At 47.4% G+C, this 18,703-nt stretch overlaps 10 protein-coding genes and 1 non-coding gene across 11 annotated transcripts; 6 read left to right on the top strand and 5 right to left on the bottom strand.

The window, feature by feature from the left end:
* Positions 1 to 535: 535 nt before the first annotated feature.
* On the top strand, positions 536 to 1,901 carry MGYG_03374 (nucleoporin nup44; the record flags this gene model as incomplete). The annotated part of the gene is made up of 3 exons (XM_003175806.1): positions 536 to 1,034; positions 1,091 to 1,746; positions 1,803 to 1,901. The coding sequence occupies 3 exons, from the start codon at positions 536 to 538 to the stop codon at positions 1,899 to 1,901; spliced, it is 1,254 nt and encodes a 417-aa protein (XP_003175854.1).
* Positions 1,902 to 2,274: 373 nt separating this feature from the next.
* On the bottom strand, positions 2,275 to 2,638 carry MGYG_03373 (hypothetical protein; the record flags this gene model as incomplete). Its single annotated transcript, XM_003175805.1, has 4 exons — positions 2,275 to 2,312; positions 2,394 to 2,460; positions 2,525 to 2,556; positions 2,626 to 2,638. 4 exons carry the CDS (start codon positions 2,636 to 2,638, stop codon positions 2,275 to 2,277), a joined length of 150 nt encoding a protein of 49 aa, XP_003175853.1.
* A 348-nt stretch (positions 2,639 to 2,986) lies between these two features.
* MGYG_03372 (transcription factor iws1) lies at positions 2,987 to 4,980 on the top strand (the record flags this gene model as incomplete). The annotated part of the gene is made up of 5 exons (XM_003175804.1): positions 2,987 to 3,461; positions 3,530 to 3,612; positions 3,677 to 4,155; positions 4,224 to 4,423; positions 4,895 to 4,980. The coding sequence occupies 5 exons, from the start codon at positions 2,987 to 2,989 to the stop codon at positions 4,978 to 4,980; spliced, it is 1,323 nt and encodes a 440-aa protein (XP_003175852.1).
* A 2,269-nt stretch (positions 4,981 to 7,249) lies between these two features.
* Positions 7,250 to 7,815, top strand: MGYG_03371 (mitochondrial hypoxia responsive domain-containing protein; the record flags this gene model as incomplete). The annotated part of the gene is made up of 2 exons (XM_003175803.1): positions 7,250 to 7,290; positions 7,350 to 7,815. 2 exons carry the CDS (start codon positions 7,250 to 7,252, stop codon positions 7,813 to 7,815), a joined length of 507 nt encoding a protein of 168 aa, XP_003175851.1.
* An 850-nt stretch (positions 7,816 to 8,665) lies between these two features.
* Positions 8,666 to 9,753, bottom strand: MGYG_03370 (hypothetical protein; the record flags this gene model as incomplete). Its single annotated transcript, XM_003175802.1, has 2 exons — positions 8,666 to 9,541; positions 9,616 to 9,753. The coding sequence occupies 2 exons, from the start codon at positions 9,751 to 9,753 to the stop codon at positions 8,666 to 8,668; spliced, it is 1,014 nt and encodes a 337-aa protein (XP_003175850.1).
* Positions 9,754 to 10,460: 707 nt separating this feature from the next.
* Positions 10,461 to 11,174, bottom strand: MGYG_03369 (phosphoglycolate phosphatase 1; the record flags this gene model as incomplete). Its single annotated transcript, XM_003175801.1, has 1 exon — positions 10,461 to 11,174. The coding sequence occupies one exon, from the start codon at positions 11,172 to 11,174 to the stop codon at positions 10,461 to 10,463; it is 714 nt and encodes a 237-aa protein (XP_003175849.1).
* A 326-nt stretch (positions 11,175 to 11,500) lies between these two features.
* Positions 11,501 to 12,539, top strand: MGYG_03368 (hypothetical protein; the record flags this gene model as incomplete). The annotated part of the gene is made up of 3 exons (XM_003175800.1): positions 11,501 to 12,271; positions 12,324 to 12,386; positions 12,435 to 12,539. 3 exons carry the CDS (start codon positions 11,501 to 11,503, stop codon positions 12,537 to 12,539), a joined length of 939 nt encoding a protein of 312 aa, XP_003175848.1.
* A 63-nt stretch (positions 12,540 to 12,602) lies between these two features.
* On the bottom strand, positions 12,603 to 14,103 carry MGYG_03367 (monocarboxylate transporter; the record flags this gene model as incomplete). The annotated part of the gene is made up of 4 exons (XM_003175799.1): positions 12,603 to 12,995; positions 13,123 to 13,695; positions 13,770 to 13,894; positions 13,956 to 14,103. The coding sequence occupies 4 exons, from the start codon at positions 14,101 to 14,103 to the stop codon at positions 12,603 to 12,605; spliced, it is 1,239 nt and encodes a 412-aa protein (XP_003175847.1).
* A 1,071-nt stretch (positions 14,104 to 15,174) lies between these two features.
* Positions 15,175 to 16,632, top strand: MGYG_03366 (hypothetical protein; the record flags this gene model as incomplete). Its single annotated transcript, XM_003175798.1, has 1 exon — positions 15,175 to 16,632. The coding sequence occupies one exon, from the start codon at positions 15,175 to 15,177 to the stop codon at positions 16,630 to 16,632; it is 1,458 nt and encodes a 485-aa protein (XP_003175846.1).
* Positions 16,633 to 16,668: 36 nt separating this feature from the next.
* MGYG_10007 lies at positions 16,669 to 16,784 on the top strand. Its single transcript, XR_001951127.1, has one exon. It is a non-coding gene; the product is annotated as a 5S ribosomal RNA (ribosomal RNA).
* A 930-nt stretch (positions 16,785 to 17,714) lies between these two features.
* Positions 17,715 to 18,297, bottom strand: MGYG_03365 (mitosis protein dim1; the record flags this gene model as incomplete). Its single annotated transcript, XM_003175797.1, has 3 exons — positions 17,715 to 17,740; positions 17,818 to 18,108; positions 18,183 to 18,297. 3 exons carry the CDS (start codon positions 18,295 to 18,297, stop codon positions 17,715 to 17,717), a joined length of 432 nt encoding a protein of 143 aa, XP_003175845.1.
* Between the last annotated feature and the right edge of the window lie 406 nt (positions 18,298 to 18,703).

Genomic DNA, 18,703 nt, shown 5'->3' with positions numbered 1-18,703 from the left:
GCTTGGCTGGAGGACACGACGTGCAGCCTTAAAGTTGAATTAGAAGTTTCTCATCCTGTTAGATCATAGAGCCTCGTGTATTTACTCCAAATCCTCGTTGGAAATAGCATAGATTATGCATCGTCTTCCTGTCCTTCTGCTTCAACTTATCGTTTGGTGTTTCTGATATTGAGGTTATTCCTAATCGAGACTAGCGCCTCACCAGCTTGGACAAGCTCCTATCACGTGATATAAGTTTTGAAGATGTCCCGTTATGGAAATATTTCAGGAACAAAAACTCATCCACAAACCAACCGCAACTTTTTGCGACTTGAAGGAAAGAATTGGGCTCAAGAGGTGGACTTCACGGAGGCTTTGATTTATAAAGGATAGTACTGGCTTTGTCCATTTTCTAAGCGTCCTCTTCCTCTCGTCGCCCGCACGCAATTTTGAGCGCCCGTTATTTTGCATCTACTACTGCGGTTGACACCATTATCCTGACGAAGTGCCATCAACAATTTCAACGCGCCAGCTAATCTTCGAGAAATAATACGCGATGGCACTGTTCGGTACGCAGAATCAACAGACTTCGACTCCGTCCCTGTTCGGCCAGTCAACAAACCAGACTCAGCAGGCTGGAAGCATATTTGGTGCCCAGCAGCAACCACAGCAACAGGGAAGCTCCCTTTTTGGGCAGTCATTCCAGCAGAAGCCTCAAAATAACTTATTTTGTGGCATTGGGCAGCAACAAAAACCAAGCCCGTTTTCTGGATTCGGCACTACAGCGCAACAACAGCCACAACAACAAACCGGGGGGTTTACTCTTGGATCTACCACGCAGCAACCGCAAAACCAACAAAATGCGAGTCCGTTCGCAGGATTCGGCACTACGCAGCAGCAGCAGCAGCCACAAGCGCAGACTGGAAATACGTTCTCAGGCTTTGGTGCGGCCTCACAACAACAACCGCAGCAACAACCCCAGCTAGGACAAACTCAGGGATTCTCACAAGCGGGTAGTTCGACAATATGGACTCCTGGCCAGGGAATGACAGGAGGTAAGCAATGAACTCACTCGTGTGGTAAGACGTCTTCTGATTTTTTTTATGTACAGTCCACCGAACCGTACCAATGCAGATAATGATCGTAAAGGACAAATGGGACGCCACAAGTCGCTCATCTCCGTTCCGGGGATATCTCTATAATAATGTGGGCGAGGAATCTGCGCCTTTTTTTCAGCCGGGTCCTAACGACGATGAGAACAAGTGGGAGGAGGCATTGAGAAAACGCCCAGGACCTGGCTACGTCCCTGTCCTTGTACAGGGCTTTTGGGAGTTGGGGAAGCGCACGCAAAGACAGAAAGATTTCTTGTCAATGATGCAGACGCGGTTACATGAAATAAATAACGCCTTGACAGAGTTATTGTCACGACATGACTTGACCATATCCGTCAAGATCGCGGCCTGTCGGCGAAAACACAAAGTGCTGAGCCAGAGATGCCTTGCCTTAGCATCGAAGACACAGCTGTTGCGAAACCGCGGATATGCTATGGATCAGACAGAGGAGGAATTGGCTAAGAAGCTGTTCCAGCTAGAGCGAGCAGTTTTTGACCCGTCCCTCAATGGCAGATCAGAAGAAATTTGGGCGAGGATGTTAGCTATCCGGGAGAACTCAAAACGCCTTCAGCTCGAAATTGAACGTACAGGAAACGACACATCTAATCAGGCAGATGACTCTCTCGATGATGCAGCTCTAAAAACAGCTAAGAAGGTATGGCACCGAAATCACGTCCCATGTGTCACAGTCGGATGCTAACTAGATAACAGATTCTCGAAGACTATGCCACTCAGATTCAGCATTTGAACAAGGAACTTGCTGCTGTTCAAAAGGATTTTGGAAACCTGGAGCAGTCTATACCCTCCTAATCGTTAATGCTGCTGCGCGTAAAAATGACCCCGGTTGTTTATCTTGCTAAGTTCATAATCGACGCCTTTTATCTACTATCTCTCTGAGGTGTGAATTTTATTATGTTGAAAACGGCGTTCTGGGCAACGTGCTGGTGGGATAGGTATCATCTTTAAGATCACTTGACATTTAAATATCTTGCTTCCAATTCCCTATACTCATACATGTACGATTATGACCTTTACAAGGCCTGATTGCTTGTTCATACAGACAATGTCTATCTGACAACCGTGCAGCCATATGGTTCCATCGTATTAACTTCTAATGCCCAGTAACAGAAACAAACTCCATCCATCTTATTAGAAACTCATGGTATATTCAGTGGGTAGCGGTTTAGAAAAGTCTTCGGACGAAGTCGATGGCAAAGGGGGCTATAATTATCGTAATAATACCAGTTAGTTCGGTCACTTCTTCATGTGTGCACTTCGTGATAGTAAGGGTAGCCAACTTACAGAGATAGAGCAACACGCTCCCGGTGGCAACCATTTTGAGGGTCTCAAAAGCTTCCAATTCTCCAGCCTGTGTTGAAAAATAACCGATATAAGAGAGAGAATACTCATCTATCAAGCGCCGGCTCACGTACCTTGATCTCCTCTGGGGAGAGGGCTTCCTGTCCTGCAGAAGCGTGTGTTAGTAAGATACCTCAAAGACCCTTTGGCGTAAAGTAAACAGTGCAGTACCTACCTGGCATAAACATGTTGATAGGTAGTTATTTCCCTTGTTAAATAGATAGGATCTTGTGTTGGTTGTTCTTATTTAAAGCGATTGATTGTTAATTGTTTCTATTCAACTTCTTGATTTTTCTCCATTGAAAGTTTGTAGGCTACGCACGGGCCAAGTCAACGTCGACTTTGGCCTTTTTCTCTTTTAAAACCGACAACATCTTCGACTTCACTTCAATTTCAACTTTAGCTTCTTGCGCGTTCTCACCTTTTGCTTCCCGCCTCCTGTACTCACTGTCTCTATACCATATTGCTTTGAACTAAGCTCAGAACTCAGTTTACTCCTTAGGATTTTTACGGCTGCGACACGCAACGCAGGTACTATGTCCGAATCACCAGAACCGCGCCTGGACTCGCCAGCCCTCGACAAGGACGAGAATGAAGAAGATGTGACTCTTGACAAGGAGAGAGATATTGCCGCAGATATTTCGGACGATGAATCCGTCCTTTCCGATGTTGACGAGGAACAGTTCAAGGAGTTTGACCCTGCCGAAATTCCGCTTGATGACCGTCCAGCGCTCGCCATCGATGAAGAGAACTTGAAGCTAGTGGGTCGCCATAAACGCCGGAGAACCGAGGAGGATGGCGACGGTCAGACGAAGAAGAAAAAAAGGGAGGGCCGTAGAGATAAGAAAAGCCATAGGAAGAAGCAGGGCAGTGAAGAATTCAGTGGCGGAGAGGAGATGGATGGCAAGCGGAGGAGGAAACGCAGAGAGGGAGGAGGCGAGCGAGCTCCTAGACAGAGCAAAAAGCAAGTTGAAGAGGAGATTGATGAGGAGTCCCTAGATCCTGCTACAAGTGAGTATAAACTGCTCAGGGGACGGCTATCAGCCTGCTGGGATGATGCTAACTGGAGACCGTTAAAGGGCGACGCCGCGCTTTGGACCGGATGATGGACGAAGCGCTAAAGAAACCTTCGAAACGGCGTGTCAAGAAGGCGGATGGGATTGTGAGTCTATTCTCTCTACTGCTCTCCATGTAGCCGCTTCTGACACAGTATCAATCATGTACAGGATTTGGCGGATTATGCCGATGCAGAGATTGAAGAAGTACGCAAGCGCATGACCGACGCAGCTCGTCTAGACAGTATTGCCCGCAAAGAGAACCGCCCTGCTATGCACAAGCTTAAGATGCTTCCAGAGGTTGTTTCTCTGCTCAACCGCAACCAATATGTTAACAGTCTTATCGATCCGGAAATAAACCTTCTCGAGGCTGTTAAATTTTTCCTCGAACCTCTCGATGATGGCTCCTTACCAGCCTACAATATCCAGCGAGATCTGATGGCGGCGTTGCTACGCCTACCCATCAACAAAGAGACACTCATCGCGAGCGGTATTGGCAAGGTTATTGTGTTTTATACAAAGAGCAAGCGACCAGAGATTGGAATCAAACGTCAGGCTGAACGACTTCTTGCCGAGTGGACCCGTCCGATTCTCCAGAGAAGCGACGATTACTCCAAACGAGTCTATGAGGAGGTTGACTTTGACCCCAGGTATGTTCCTTAAACGTCGAAACGCCTATTCGTATAGATTTAATGGGTAGAACTAACAAGTATTCTAGCCGACTCGCTGACCGGACCGTATCCGCCGAAGCCTCCGCTGCAGAAGCCCGCGCGAGAGAGCTGCTTCCACCTCGTCTTGCCAACCGTGCTCGTGTTGAGAGTAGCCACACCAGCTACACCGTTGTTCCACGGTCTATGGGTGTGTCTGAGAGCAAGTTTGCTCGTCCTCTAGGCGCTAGCGGAGAAGATCGATTCAGACGTATGAAAGCCAGACAAATTGCCGCTAACAAAGGATCAAAGCGATAGACCGCCATCCCTTCCTTTCTTTTTTTCATCCGCTCATTTATCGCCCTGGATTGTTTCACCTTCTTTCCCTACAAATTTGAGAAATCATTTCTGTCTTTCCAGCGATTTCGATCCTATTCCCTTCCAGTCTCTGCGAGGCTTTTTTTCCTTACAGTTGGTTCCCAGGTCTTTTGCAATGAAATGTAATTCTAGGCGTATTTGGACTTAAAGCACGAAAATAGAACACTAATTGGTCAATATTGAAGCCGTATCATTTTGAGCTTATATACCAAGAAGCCTCATTAAACACTGGCCATTCCATACGCACGCACTGAAACACCTCATAAGTATGTTTCGTCATTTTGCCGACAGCATCTCCTCTGGGAAGACTGCTCGCTGACGCAGATCCTTTGCGAGTGGCCATAACAGCTATCTATATGTGCAGCTATTAATCTTTACCGTCTGGAGCTGCGGCAATTATACCCACCGGACAAAAGTCTAGCGGCATTGCTGGAAATCGCTGCCGACTAGTTATATACGCAGTTAACTAGCAGTTTGAATGAAGCAAGGGAGTTGAGCAGCGCTTCTGCAGCAACCAGGCTCGTCGGTTACTTGTTGATAAGGCTCACCAAACACGGAGATGCATTTGGAGTACATCATTGCATCTGTTGTCGATTTCATAGTCCACCGCTGCTGCTTCAATAAACCCTTTGATATACATTATTAATCGTCTCTTCCTTCACTCTCCTTGTCAAAACTTGATCTCGGTATAGGTAAAAAAGGCTACTGGGAAGCATTCATTGGCTAAGGGCGGGCATATGCCACATGTTGATTGTTGACGTCAATGGGAGCTGATATAACAGTGGAGCTCTCTTGTTTACTTAGCTACCTTGCTTAGCGCTCTAAAGCTACAGTGGTATGTCTGTAGTGGCAGGGATGTGACCTACAATGGTACGGAGTATAGTTTACTTTACCAAAGAAGAGTAGTAATACTGTTCTGAGGGAAGGGTCTATTTATAGTTTAAGCTTGTCACTGAGGCTCAACTCAACGGGCGCTAGTGGTGAAGCTTTTAGCGATAGGGCTGAAGGTCTCGAGGCTTCATTAAGCACATACATTTGGCACATGGAAACTCCACATCAATCCCTTGCTAATGTCTTTTCTAATTTCTGATCACCATACAGTTACAGACCACCCGATCTTCCCTCTGCAACTGTGACAGGATTATTTCACGCGATGGCTAGCCGTACGGTTTGCCCTAGACGGCATTTGTATCCTGTTCTCATTACAAGAGAGCTGATGTATGTCAAATTCCCATCCTATAACTCGTTGCCATGTTTTCCGAGCAGCCCCATAAGTTGCTAGTGTGACTATGACGTGGTTGTCGCGAAGAACCCTAGTCTAACTCCAGCAAACTAATCCCTGGCCCTAGAAGCTTCTATAAGTAGAGGAAGGTACATTTACCGAAGTAAACCTTCTCCTTTCTACTATAGTTTCTATTATGGTTAATTCTATTCCACAGGGGAAGATAGTTTCGAGATCTAGTGATTGGAGAATAGTGTTTAGGTAATAAATGTGCGTTGAGCACCGCTATTAGGCGTTCGAGATGCAATAACATAGAACAATATCAGCGTCATTCCCGGCATCTCCAAGTAACAGAGTTAACTAGGGCGATAGTAGTCATCTATTTTAACTGTATGATGAACATAATTACCCTCTTCGAGAATACAGACACCGTTATAGAATTCTAGGCATCTGTTAATATTGCGTATGGAAGAAACGTTTCGCTGGACGGAAAGATCACACGAAACAAGATACCTCGTAGTTATTATTTACACCAGAGCTAGAGACGCTCGGATCTCGAGAAAAACATTAGTCGTTATCCCAAGGTTATGAACGGTGCCCGTGCTGTCTTTCTTGTCATAATCTACCCCGTACCCTAGTACCCCAGAGCAGTTATGTGTTTCGCCATCTCCTATCGCACATGCATGCACTGATACCGTAACCTCAATGACCCCAGAAGCTGTAGAGGCCCTGGCGGTGGTACAAAGCTAAACAATGACAAATCTTAAGCACTAGTCGATAACTATATCGCTACCCTATGCGGAGTGACCAGCTACCGGCTGCCTAACCCACAGATCTCGATGCTTCTGGCTCTATCGTTTCACTCCGGGGCCACCGGCAACGACGGGAAAGGCTGAAACGGAGTCTTACTCCGTGGAACAGGACTTCGTGGCCAGGCCGGGGCGTCGGCACGCCAGCTAGCGCTTTGCTCTATTTGTTATTGGCCAAGTTACTGTGCGACAGAAGAAAGCAGCTGGGAAGAGACGATCAGCAGGCCATGAAGGGAGCACATACATATACATACAATACATGCGCATGTCGCTGCTTCGTCTGTGGCACGAAAACGTGATACATGTACTAGTTTTACTTATGCTTAGTGACTTGCTTTCACCCCTAGCTGGAGCAAGACCAAACCCCGAGGCCCGAGTTTTGGCCGCCCGGAAAGTCCCTTAACGTGCCTTAGCAATACGGGCCTGTCGGGATTTGCCAGCAAGCGAGGACGTCATAAGTTGTTAGTGGCTGGTGAAAGTGGAAGTCGTTTTATAGTTACAGAAGCTGGTCGGGTTCTGTTTTTGCGTCCTGACACAACACGCAGACTTTTCTTGCTCCAGCTATATAACACACGACCGAGACGCCGCATTCACCCTGCCGTGGGACAGATTCACATCCTGATAGATATTCTTCTGAAGACACCGCTCACGGTTTTCTAAGCAACATTATATATTTTTTCCCTTCAAGATGAAGATCATCACCAAAGAGGTCGAGGAGGCCCATCACAAGTCCGTCACTCCCGCCGCACCCTCTTCTGTAACTGCTTCAGTACTGACCAGTTCTCTAGGGCCGTTCTCCAAGGAGTAACAATCGGTGGAATTGCAGGTCTCATCGGCGGCTGGGCCGGTGTATTGGTAGCATCGAAACGATGGGCCGGCGTCCGAAACCTCACACTCCCCATGAAAGCCTTCCTGGTGACATCGACAGCTACGTTTACCGGAATCATCGCAGCCGACCATGGATCCAGATCGTTCGAGAAGAGCCAGAGAACGGACATTGAGTTCCTAAAGGACCGCGAGTCCCGGTTGCGCCAGGAAGAACTGGCAGAGATGAGCGTTAGGGACCGGATTTTCGAGTTTGCTCGTCAGGAGAAATATAAGATCGTTGGTGCCACCTGGCTTGCCAGCATGTTCGGCTCGTTCGCCCTGGTTAGCCGCAGCCCGTACTTGACCGGAGCGCAGAAGATCGTGCAGGCTCGTGTGTACGCCCAGGGCCTTACGCTGGCTGTGCTCTGGCGCCACGGCGGCATTTGAAATCTCGGACCAGCGGAAAGGTCGAGGAATCGCCGATGCCGTGAGGGCGAAGGCAAAGAAGGACAAGAACACCAACGATGACCTGTGAAGGATATGGTTGATGCTGAGGAGAGTCGCATTCACGACAAGGAGGCAAAGGTCAAGAACCACTAAAGATAATAAGGATAATCCAACCCACCGCCATCTACCTCCAAGCCGCAGGGCTCAAGAGCAGCCGTTTTACTCGCACCCTCCCTCCCTCTTTACCCGGCAATAATACCAAAACCAAAGTCGATCTCGAATCGCATGTTGTGTGTGTACAATACTTCACTCTTTTCTCTTCCACTCTGCCACGAAAAGGCACCTCCGAAACTCTCACCTCTCGCGCCCCAGTCCCAACCATATCTCCCCGTTTCAAAATTGGCTCATTTTTCCCTCGAATGATGCCCATGTACCAGCTCACTTATGCGTGAATGCTGGCCTGTTACCATTTACGAATTTTTATTCCTGCATGCCCTTATTCCAAAGGGAAACTGGACGAGGCTGCGTTTTATTTGTACAAGGAGGTCTTGATTGGGAAACGGCGTTCTATGGCTGTAAATAGGGTCTATATTGGATCTCTATCTGTTCTTCAACACATATTAACCAAAATAGACAACCTGCAAGGAAAAAGCTATGCATTTAATGTTTATTGATCTATTAATTACCACTCTATTCGTAGAATTGAAGACTTCCAAGCTGTGTGTGTTGTGCCTTCAAGCAGGTAGACGCTGAGTGCTAGATCTTTGGTTCAACATGTGTCCCCAAAGTAGGTAATATATACAGCGAAGGTATAAGAAAGAGACAAAATACTATACATGTGGGAAGAACATCACACGGACAGGTCGACCTCTTCGTGAAGTTTTGCATCCATATTAACAAATGACCGAACGACGTCCATGCCGCGAAGTCGCTCTTCTTCGATCCTATGCCAATCCCAGACGCCAGACTTCTCGGTGTTGTCTCGGTTCTTCTTAACATCATTGTCCAGAACCGCCTTATCAAGGTCAGAACTCTCCGTTAAAGTCAGCACTTTACGGAGGAGAGGCTCGTCCAGCGATTCGTCTGACTTAATTGCCTCGCCATTTGCAGGAGTATCGGGAGCTGTCGATGGTGAGGGTGCCTCCTCACCCGGTGGACGTGGGGGAAGCAACCCGCTTGCCCGGAGGACGTTCTCGGGCCGAACAGTTTTCCTGCCTTTCTTCACTACGTACTTGCTCACTCCAACTGCAAGCAGCACTTTGGGCTCTCCCTTGCGCTTGGGGAACCGGAGGAAGAAGGTCAATATATATAACCATTTCTCGTCCCAGCCTGCAATCTTGGTCCTCATCTCGTATTTTTCATACGACTTGATTTCTTTCTTGAACGTGCAGTACACCGATCCCAGCATCACCGCAATTCTGCCAGGGTATAGCTGCTTGCCATTGGCATCAAGCTCTTTATTCATTTCGCGCTTCACAAGCTCAAGACCGGGGCTATACAGGCTTGTCACCAGGGTTGTACGTGCGATATCGAGATCGGAGAAGTATGTGCTGTTCGATTTGTGGATGTTATAGTCCGTCTCCCATAGCGTTGTCCTGCTCGTGACGCTGGACGGTACGAATATTGGATGCACATGGCCTGGTTTGTTCTCGTCTTTTGATTTCGGGTTCGGATAGATATGTTTCTTGAAATGGATACGGCTGAGGAGATGAGTGAATAATCGAATCTATACAATTGGTTGGCGAGTCAGCTGGAAGAAGAGAGAGGTGAACATGGAAAATCGCATTGGAGTAGCCTTACATGCCACGAAAAAGGCGCTGATTTGAGATTAAATAAAATATATAACAAGAGTAGGTTCTTCCAAGTCAACTGTGCACGAGCTTTTTGTATGGCCAGGCTTGCGGCAGCCAAAACAACAGGGAGTGACAACACCGCCATCGTGGAACTCTCGATTCGGCGTCGTACGGTTCCTCGGGCTCCCCGTTATGCAGAAATGCCCCTGGAATGAATAGCAGGGGTATCGAGCCTGTGAAAATGGGCGAGGCTGTACGGAGTATCCCTCTCAGCTTTGAGGATTTGGAGCGCCCTGGAGAGTGTATATAATGAAAAGGACAAAGGATCGCCGACGGAGTAGCCAGGAACCCAAGATAAACGAGTGAGGTCTGAATTGCGTAGTCGCAGAAGAAAGCAGAAATGATTAACTAAAAGAAAGAAAGAAAGAGAGAAAGGAAAACGTATTGATGAAATAATTGCTTGATGGCGTTTTCCTAGTTCGACGACTAAAAAAAGAAGCGACTTTCAGCGCGTCGCTGGCCAGGCACGAGCATGTCATGTGACTCTGTACCGAGGTTGAAACAGCGACCTGATTAGTCAGGTAAAGTATATATTTTCACTACTCCGTACTACATTACATAATCTTCTACCTTCTATCTTGTATGTATCACGTTGATATAACAGTTCAAGGAAGTACCTAGGTAACTATACATGAGCGTAAGTAGAGAAGAGCAAGTGTCTACAGAGTACTCCGTAATGTACAGGCGGCAGAGCACCTGCTCGTCAATATCAGCGTCATAGGGCTGTCCAGACTTTAAGATACAGGCTATTCTATTCCCTCTGTTAGGTACTCCGTGCTATTTTGCTATGTTTTATGCCAGGAAAGGCTGCTGGCCGAGCATTGCAACAACTTCGTTCAGCGAATCAGCGATAAAGTCTGGCTGAAGCTTCTCGCATGCGTCCTTGTCCCCGTATCCATACCGACACCAGCACGCCCGCCCTCCAATGTTCTTTGCAAACTGAATATCTGCCACTGTGTCCCCTACAACTAGCACTCTGCGGGGCTCGAGGCCGGCCAGCCCGTATTGGGTCTGCAGCGTTGGTGCGAGTACGTCGACAAAGCTGGCAGGGCTGGGCTTCCGCTGGGCGCCTGGCGTTTTGTCCCCGATGATCAGGTTCTCGGGGACGTAGCCTGCCATGCCATTGCGTTCAAGAGCGGTTTTGACGGCGGCAACGCCCTTGTTACTGATAATGGCAACGGGGATTTTGCGAGTGTTCAGCTCATCGAGAGTTTCTTTGGCACCCGGGAAGGCTTTGATCAATAACTGGCCGTCGGTTGCATATATCTCTCGGTACTTATTGACCCATCTCTCCTCCTCGGCGACAGTGAAAGTTGCTGCGTTAGGATGGAGTGCTTGAAAGGTGTCGGAAAGGCCTGCGCCGCTGGAGATGAGCCGGTGGACTTCTGACGGTGCAAGGGCATGCGAGGGAAGCAATGCATCAAAGGTGAGTTTTATCGACTGTTCGATAGACTCGTGGGTGTCGAAGAGTGTGCCGTCGAAGTCGAAGATGACGAGGGCAGCCATGTTTGTTGGCATTTGAGGAGCTGAGATGCGAGTTTGCCTCTCTCACTCAACCCTTGCTGGGTTTATATACGAAATCTGAAGTGGCTTCGATGCCGCGTATTAGATTCAAGGTTGTCTTTGTCTGCTCTTTTTTTTATTATAAGTATAATTATAATAAAACGAGGCAGGGGGGCCTAGCTCAATTCAACATGACATCCTCGCATGTGTGACTGGCCCTGCATGATGCCAGCGTATAAATGCTGTCCACTTTACAGTATACATAGCAGAGACAAGCCAGCTTGTTTCTCCTCCCAAAGACTGTTTGTTGTCAATTGCTTATTGCCAGAATGGCTTCTATACTGCGGATCATCGAGGTCGCAACCCCGTCGGTTGATTCCCTTATGGTCCCGTTTTGCAGCGCCTCCTCCAGCCCAAAGATCATGCAGGATACCGTTCATGCCCTCACCCACGAAGTCATCGCAGCAGCCAAGGCATTTGACAGCACCCTTACGCATGCTACAATGGTGCCTGTTCTTCGCGGAGCACTCCCTATGTTTGTCGCTGCGCAGCCTCTCCTTTCATCCACATCATGCATCCTTGTGCGGTGTAGCAAGGTCAAAGGATCTCAGAAAGTGGCTATCGAATGGCTTGGTCGCAAGCCGTTTCCCCAGGAAGATGGAGATGGAAAGGTGGTCATTCTAGATACCATCATAGCCACGGGAGATACGGTTCTTCAGCTTTGTGAAGAGATTTGGAACATGTCGGGCAGAACGAAGGAGTCCTCTGTGGTTGTTATGTGCTGCTATGCTGCACCCAAGGCTTTAGAGCTAATTTCGATGCATCCCGTCGTTGACTACATAGTTGTGGCGAAAAAGTCCCAAGGATGTGATACGGCCGGATATCTTATCCCTTATACCCATGGAGACATTGGCGACAAGATGTACGGTAAAGCAAGCAGAAAGCGGGCCGAGGCAGTCATTGCGGATGGGCAAGATGTGCAGCGAGTGTCTACCGGTGTAAAAGAGTTGCTTCGTGAGAACGGCGGGCTATGGGATCTTACTCCTGATGCAACGGGCATTGAGCGCAATATCAAATTTCCAACTTTTAAAAAAGCCTGGGTAAGACGTGATTCTGGTCTGAATTAGTCTAAACGTCACTAACTATATCAAGGCATTCATGGAAAGGGTTGCGAGTGCAGCTGCCGCCCATCGACATCATCCGGAATGGACAAATGTAAGTTGTTACTCTTACAGAATTTGCGACCATTTCTAACGCTTGAAGGTCTACAATACGGTTCATATTCGCTGGACGACGCACCAACCGAACGGCCTAACAGACTTGGACGTGAAAATGGCGAATCTATGTGATGGATATACTGATATATAAAATAACCTCTCAACAGCTCCTACTATTTCCTCCATTTATATCCATTGCTTGTTTGGTTCCAATTCAGATGTTTTTATTGACACGAAATCCAACAAGCACAACTCTTGCAGCTATGAAGAAACAAACACATCCTACCATCATTATACCCGCAAATATCTGTAAGCCCCAATACTCCCCTTTTTGTTGGTTTAAGATCACTCCCGCAATAGGGGATCCAGTGAGCGTTGCAATGCTGATACAGGCGAATAGAACACCCTGGCGAACTCCGGTCTTGGTCACATCGGCTGAGATCTGGCTTAGAAGAGCCGGCACCATGCCTACGAACGCACCAGAGGCAAATCCGTATAGCAGACAAAAAACGACGTAGACTACCGCGGACCCAGGGTTGACAAGGGTTCCCGGAATCCATAGAGCAAGTAAGACAACGGCAGATAGCACACACATTGCAATCATTACGTTAAACCTGCCCCATTTATCACCAAGATACCCAGGCAGAATTCGACCAGGAAGACTAAAGATGCTGGTCAGTTCAGCTAGAAAAATAGGGGTGTCGGAAGGGATAGGGATGTTAGGAGGAGATCATTACTCGCCTTGCAGCATTCAATATTGTGAGCAGATATTTAGCCAGGTTGGCGTCCACGCCACCCGTCTGTGCCTCTAGAATCACATAGTTGATGGGCACAAACATGGCAAAGAATCCACAACACGAGGCAAGCATGAGCAAAATGAATGGTATCTCCGAGAAAGGATCAAGATAGTCATACAACCTAACCGGCCGTGGAATAGGAGCTATCCTAGACCGCACAGTTAAGTTTGCAATAACTAGCAAAATAAAAACCAAAAGGCCAGAGATTCGAAGTGCCCAACCAAATCCAACGCTAGGTAATAACCAAGCTAATATGGTTGGAAATATGACTCCTCCTAAGGATGAGCCACTAGAGACAATACCAAAGGCCAGAGCCCGTCGCTTATCAAACCACGTTGCAGTGCATGATAACGCAGGGTAGAAAACGAAACTCGCACCTAGTGGGCTGCAGATACCCTGGGCAAGGAGAAATTGATAATACTGGGTTGAAATAGAGGCCATCATCAGGCCGAGAACATGCAGGAATAGTCCGATGATAAGCAGCCATTTTGGCCCGTAGTTGTCAAAGAGCTAGGGTCATGATATATATCAGAACGCTAATAAACGAGCAAAAGCTGCTATATGCTGATGAAGATGGAACTTACCCTTCCAATGACAATGCCCGCTGCGAAGAGGACGAAAGGCTCGAGAGATAGGATCCAAGATATACTGGAAGTGGAGTAGGACTGCAGCTGATGCGTCTGGTAATACTCTTGGAAAACTCCGATAGCTATGCTATCCTGATTAGCATGCGCACACCGATAAAAAAAATGAACAAACTGTGCTCTCACCGTTGACCCAGCCAAAACCACAGAAAATGCAGCACCAGGCCCCTGCAACAACTGTCCAGGCACGGACTCCTCGATCAGTACAATCCGCGGGTTGTGTGTGTTCTTCTCTGACTTCTGTGGCCGGCTCAGGTTTTGCGTCGGTCTCCATACTTAGAAAGTCAATAATTACTTGACCAGAAAGGTATTTTGCGTGCTCTTTGTGAGCTGGGTATAGCTGAACGGAATTTGATACAGAAGTCAACTCTCGAAGGCGCCACAGTCTTTACTAATAATACAAGTCTGCGACCCTCTTCCCCAGGGTTCCAATGACAGGATGAAGGGAAACTCATGGGAGGAAGAACCTAGCAAGAAAAAAATAGCGAGTTAGTTAGTTACATGACTGACTCACCAATGGCAACCAGTGTCCTTTGTCCATTGACTACGGAGTACTCCGTAGGTAGTTTCCATGACCCCAGTTTTATTTCAGCGCCGGAAGCACGCGACAGCATCCCCGGAAGGGCGGAGGATAATATTTCAACAAGTATTACTCCGGCCAGTTGCGCCTTGTCGTACGGAATATTAACGTAACTTTAAGGGTAAACCCTCCCTTATGTTTGTTGATTGCGCTTGGAGGATCCAAACAGGGATGTCCGAGTGGACACTCCAGCTATTAATGGGTATAATTGATGCACACCCCTGTGCCGCATTTTTCGGTAGTTAATGCTTGTTGTAACGCCAACCGGAACCCCCAATACAGCCACCAGCAGTTTATGAGCGGGGCGTAGCATGCATAGTATAGTTTTTAACTAGGGTCTGTCGACGAGCCCTGACGGGCGTATAGTCCTTTGATAACTATTGTCCCAATCCCCGTCGATTAACCCTTGCACTCAGGCCACGACAAGCGAAGGTACAGTAGTTAACGCGACAATTAAAACAGACAGGAACAATTGAGCCAATGGCAACCAAATCGACTCGATCAAACGACTTCTCAACCACTAGGGTGAGACATTGTTGATGTTCTTGGTTCATTACGGAGCTCACCGTATTAGTTAAATATGAAGCCACCTAGAAGCCCCCTTGTCATGCATTGCCAGGGCAAAAGGACAATACAGGATGAGGATCGAAGTTGTAGGAACTGTATATAAAGAATGGCCTCTCTGTATAGCTACCCGTTGAAGAGGTATTCTGAATCATCATCTGTTCATCCAGCTGCGAAAAACGATCCTGCAACTTTGGAATTATGAACGTTATTCACTCTGGCAGCTCATGGCCACTTGCTTTTGGCCGCCCTCCTCAAGACCCAGACCTAGACCCAGACCCAGTGATCGCCGCGTATGAAACTTGGCTCCCGAGATATCGTTTAACGGCGGCGCCATTAAGGCCGGCAGAGACGCAGTTAAGCATTTTCAAACCCGTGTCCATCGCGTATGAGCCATCATCATGGTGGTTGGATGGCCATTGCCCTGCACATCCTCACTTCGAGAACGCTGGAAGGATCCAGTTCTGGGTTAAGACCATAAAGCAGCCGCTCCTCCGATATATCATCGAGGGCTGTGAGCTGCTCCTTGAGAGAGCAGGGAATAAAGCACTCACCCGCTCTATCGCTCAAAATAACGCCCTCTGGAGAGCGGCCGTCTCTATCCATAAGTATGGGGTTATATACCTAGCCACTCGCTCTGACTGCCGGGAAGAATTTTTGAGAATTGTGAAATCGAATCCCAAGCTATTCGACGAGATCGATGTCTTCCTCTCGGCGGACCAGAATGCCACTCGCGCCATAAACTACGGCGTCCATCGCCTCGTTAACAGTGGAACCCTCACGGTCAGCCATGAGACGTATCTAGTGCCTCCGAGGGCTATATCAAGCATTGGAATAAACCATGTTGTCGTCCGTGCCAGCGACTTTGAAGGGGACAGCATCTGTTTACTGGATGAACCCTCCGCCGTGTGGGATCTCCATGACTTCGCCCATCTTACTGCTGCATCGCTGAGCCCAGAGCTATTCGGTTCCAAGTACTTTTCGCATCTCACAAAACTTCCGCGAAAGCTTACAGCATTAATACGGAGCCCCAAAATGAAGACGGCAAACCCTTCACCACGTTGTTCGGATGGGGTTATTTTCAGCGAACTGTTAACTCCCCTGTTCGCGGCCGAAGTTGAGGCGGCCCGACGGGGAAGCAAAGCCCATACCTACCTGTCCCTCACCGAGATATTGGCAAATAAATTGGCCGACTATCTGATGGGCAGATGCAAGCTCCAGCATCTCAGCAGCGGTAAAATGTTGAGCATGGAAGACGAGCCTATCACAGCCGTACAATTGGCCGTCCTGTTGCAGAATAAATCGTATGAGCTGACAGCCAGCGAGATAGAACAGCGAGTGCTTACAAGAGGAGGCCCGGTTGGAGATACGAATGATGACCTGGATAACCTGACTGGGGCCAAAAGGATAGAGGCGCTTGCTCGATGTCGAAGATGGCGTTACTTTGAGGTGCGAAATACTATTAAACACCGCGCCCATAAATTGGCGTACAAAAAAGTGGCAGAGAGAATGATGGCAGACTGTACTCAATCAGTGTCGGATAAGGCTTTGCTGGAATGCATCCTAGATGTCATTGACTATGCTAGCTGGGAGAAAGATGGGGTTTGTAACCTGTGGCAGGTTGTCACTGATGAAGAAGTCTCTGGTCGTTGTCCATAGAGAATAAAGATCCATCGCTTTCTGTATTGAGCACATACGACCACAGGAAGTGGAAAACAGAGCTTCCCGTCCGCTCAGCTGTACTTAAGCCACTTGCCGGTCGGTTAGTAGTTGGGTGGGTGACCACCAGCGAATCCCGACTGTCGTATGTATTTTTTTGATTTTTGATTGGTTGATTTTTTGAAAAGACTCACTAGCAACTTTTTGATTGGTTGATTCTTTATGCTTGCTCGTCACCTCAAACGCGCAAAGGGCTATATCCTCTTAGGTGGGTCACCGGCGAATCCTGACGGTCCGCATGTTTTTGATCACCCATTTTTTTGCTCTTTGGAAGGTTAACGTTGCTCACCAGTGTTAAAAGGCGTTATTAGTGAATTGCCAAAGGTGGGATGGGATGGATGCTGTAGGCAGCCTGCCTGTTGCGCTAGAGAGGATCACTTGGGGGTCCACGCAATAAAATCGACAAATCAACTTTTATATGAGACAAATATAGGATCGTGTGACAGTTTGGTCATGCTTGCCAGATTATTATATGTTATTTCATGTCGAATAGTCTTGTATTTGTCATATGCTTCAGCGTATTATTGGAATAATATTAACATCAAATTGGCTAGACCAGAGTTAAGTAGCCCCTGAGCTGTGTGTTGAACCCAGATTACTACAACGGAGCGGATAGTAATTTGGCTTGATGCCTGGTCCAGTCATTGTTATAGCATGCTCATCCTTTAGGGTATTTGAATTTCTAGTTCCTGATTCGAAACGAAATATTGCTTCTTTTGGATCTCGAATTAATCGTTGATAAAAAAATGAAAAATGAAAAATCAAAGAGCGTGAGTTACAGCAAAACATACCATCGTGGCAGGGCGTATATTGTAACAATCGAGCCTCCTCGAAGCTGGGTTTCCCTCCGACGGCTAAAGAGAAATAGGGTCACCACCTATGCCTTCGTACTCGATCGGTATTCAAACGAGTTTGAAAGAAGGCAGAATATTGAAAGGCGACCGGCGAACCCAGAGCTCTATTTGATATTGTTTGTTTGACTCCATGTATCCGTGACTCCGTGAGAACACCCCGAACACTGACTAGTATCTGTATCGAGTGGAGTAATCTGATAGCAACGCGTTAGTCAACAAAGATCTCCCCAGACATTTTTCAAAAGAATCAGCAAACGGATCCACAACTAACCTTTTGGGCTTACTACCAAACCTCTTCCTTTCTTCGCACCGCGATAGATCGCCTCGAAGATATCAATCAACTCTTGCTTATCCTCTAGCACCCAGTTGAGTTTGTTGTTGTTTCCGGTTCCAAAATCGCACATCATATGCTTATTGCGGAAGAAGAACATTATCGTCATCGGGTCGTAAAGCTCGTACATCTGGATAAAATCCGGCACTTGATCAATATCACAAAGGTAAATAACGGCAAAATTCTTGACGCGATCAGCTATTCGGTACAGCACTTCGTCTTGTCTCATGCCTATAAAATTTTGCGTATTTCAGTTAGATATTTATCCTCACTTATGCCAGTTAGGCTGCCAGAGCGGAACGTACAGTCCTTGTCCCAATCACGACCAAATCTAATGACAACCAAACGCTCCTCCTCAGAAAGAATAGCTTGGTCGACATGCCAGGCCGTAGTAAGATGTGGGAGGACGACAGAGCCCATTTTAAATCCGTGGATTCTCTTTCTCGACTAATGGTAACGGGTTCAGAGTGGTTTGTTTGTTGCCTTCTGCGAGAAGTGGTCAAAGGCTCAAAAAGAGAAGTGACTTCATCAATGTTATGCGCACGGATCACTTTTGCAGATAGTCGGAACGGATTTACATTTGTCCCTTATCGCTTAGTCAGCCGTTAATTACATGCAGCATTTTGATTCAGGAAGGAGTAAAGATGAAAGAAGACGAAGGAATTCTGATAATGTTTTGCAATATTATTCATAAATCACTCTATGATGCTCTACAGACGAGGTCCTCCCCCGGTTTTCCTACACGCAGCCACTCATGCAAATTAGAAGAAAAAATTAAATGGTGGAGGTGATGACTACCCATCAGCGGAGAAGGAAGGAAACGAAA

The sequence above is a fragment of the Nannizzia gypsea genome, genomic scaffold, assembly GCF_000150975.2.
Source record: "Nannizzia gypsea CBS 118893 supercont1.2 genomic scaffold, whole genome shotgun sequence".
Taxonomy (NCBI): domain Eukaryota; kingdom Fungi; phylum Ascomycota; class Eurotiomycetes; order Onygenales; family Arthrodermataceae; genus Nannizzia; species Nannizzia gypsea.
The sequence above is the reverse complement of the archived record's forward strand: the minus strand, read 5'-3'. Positions and strand labels throughout refer to the sequence as shown.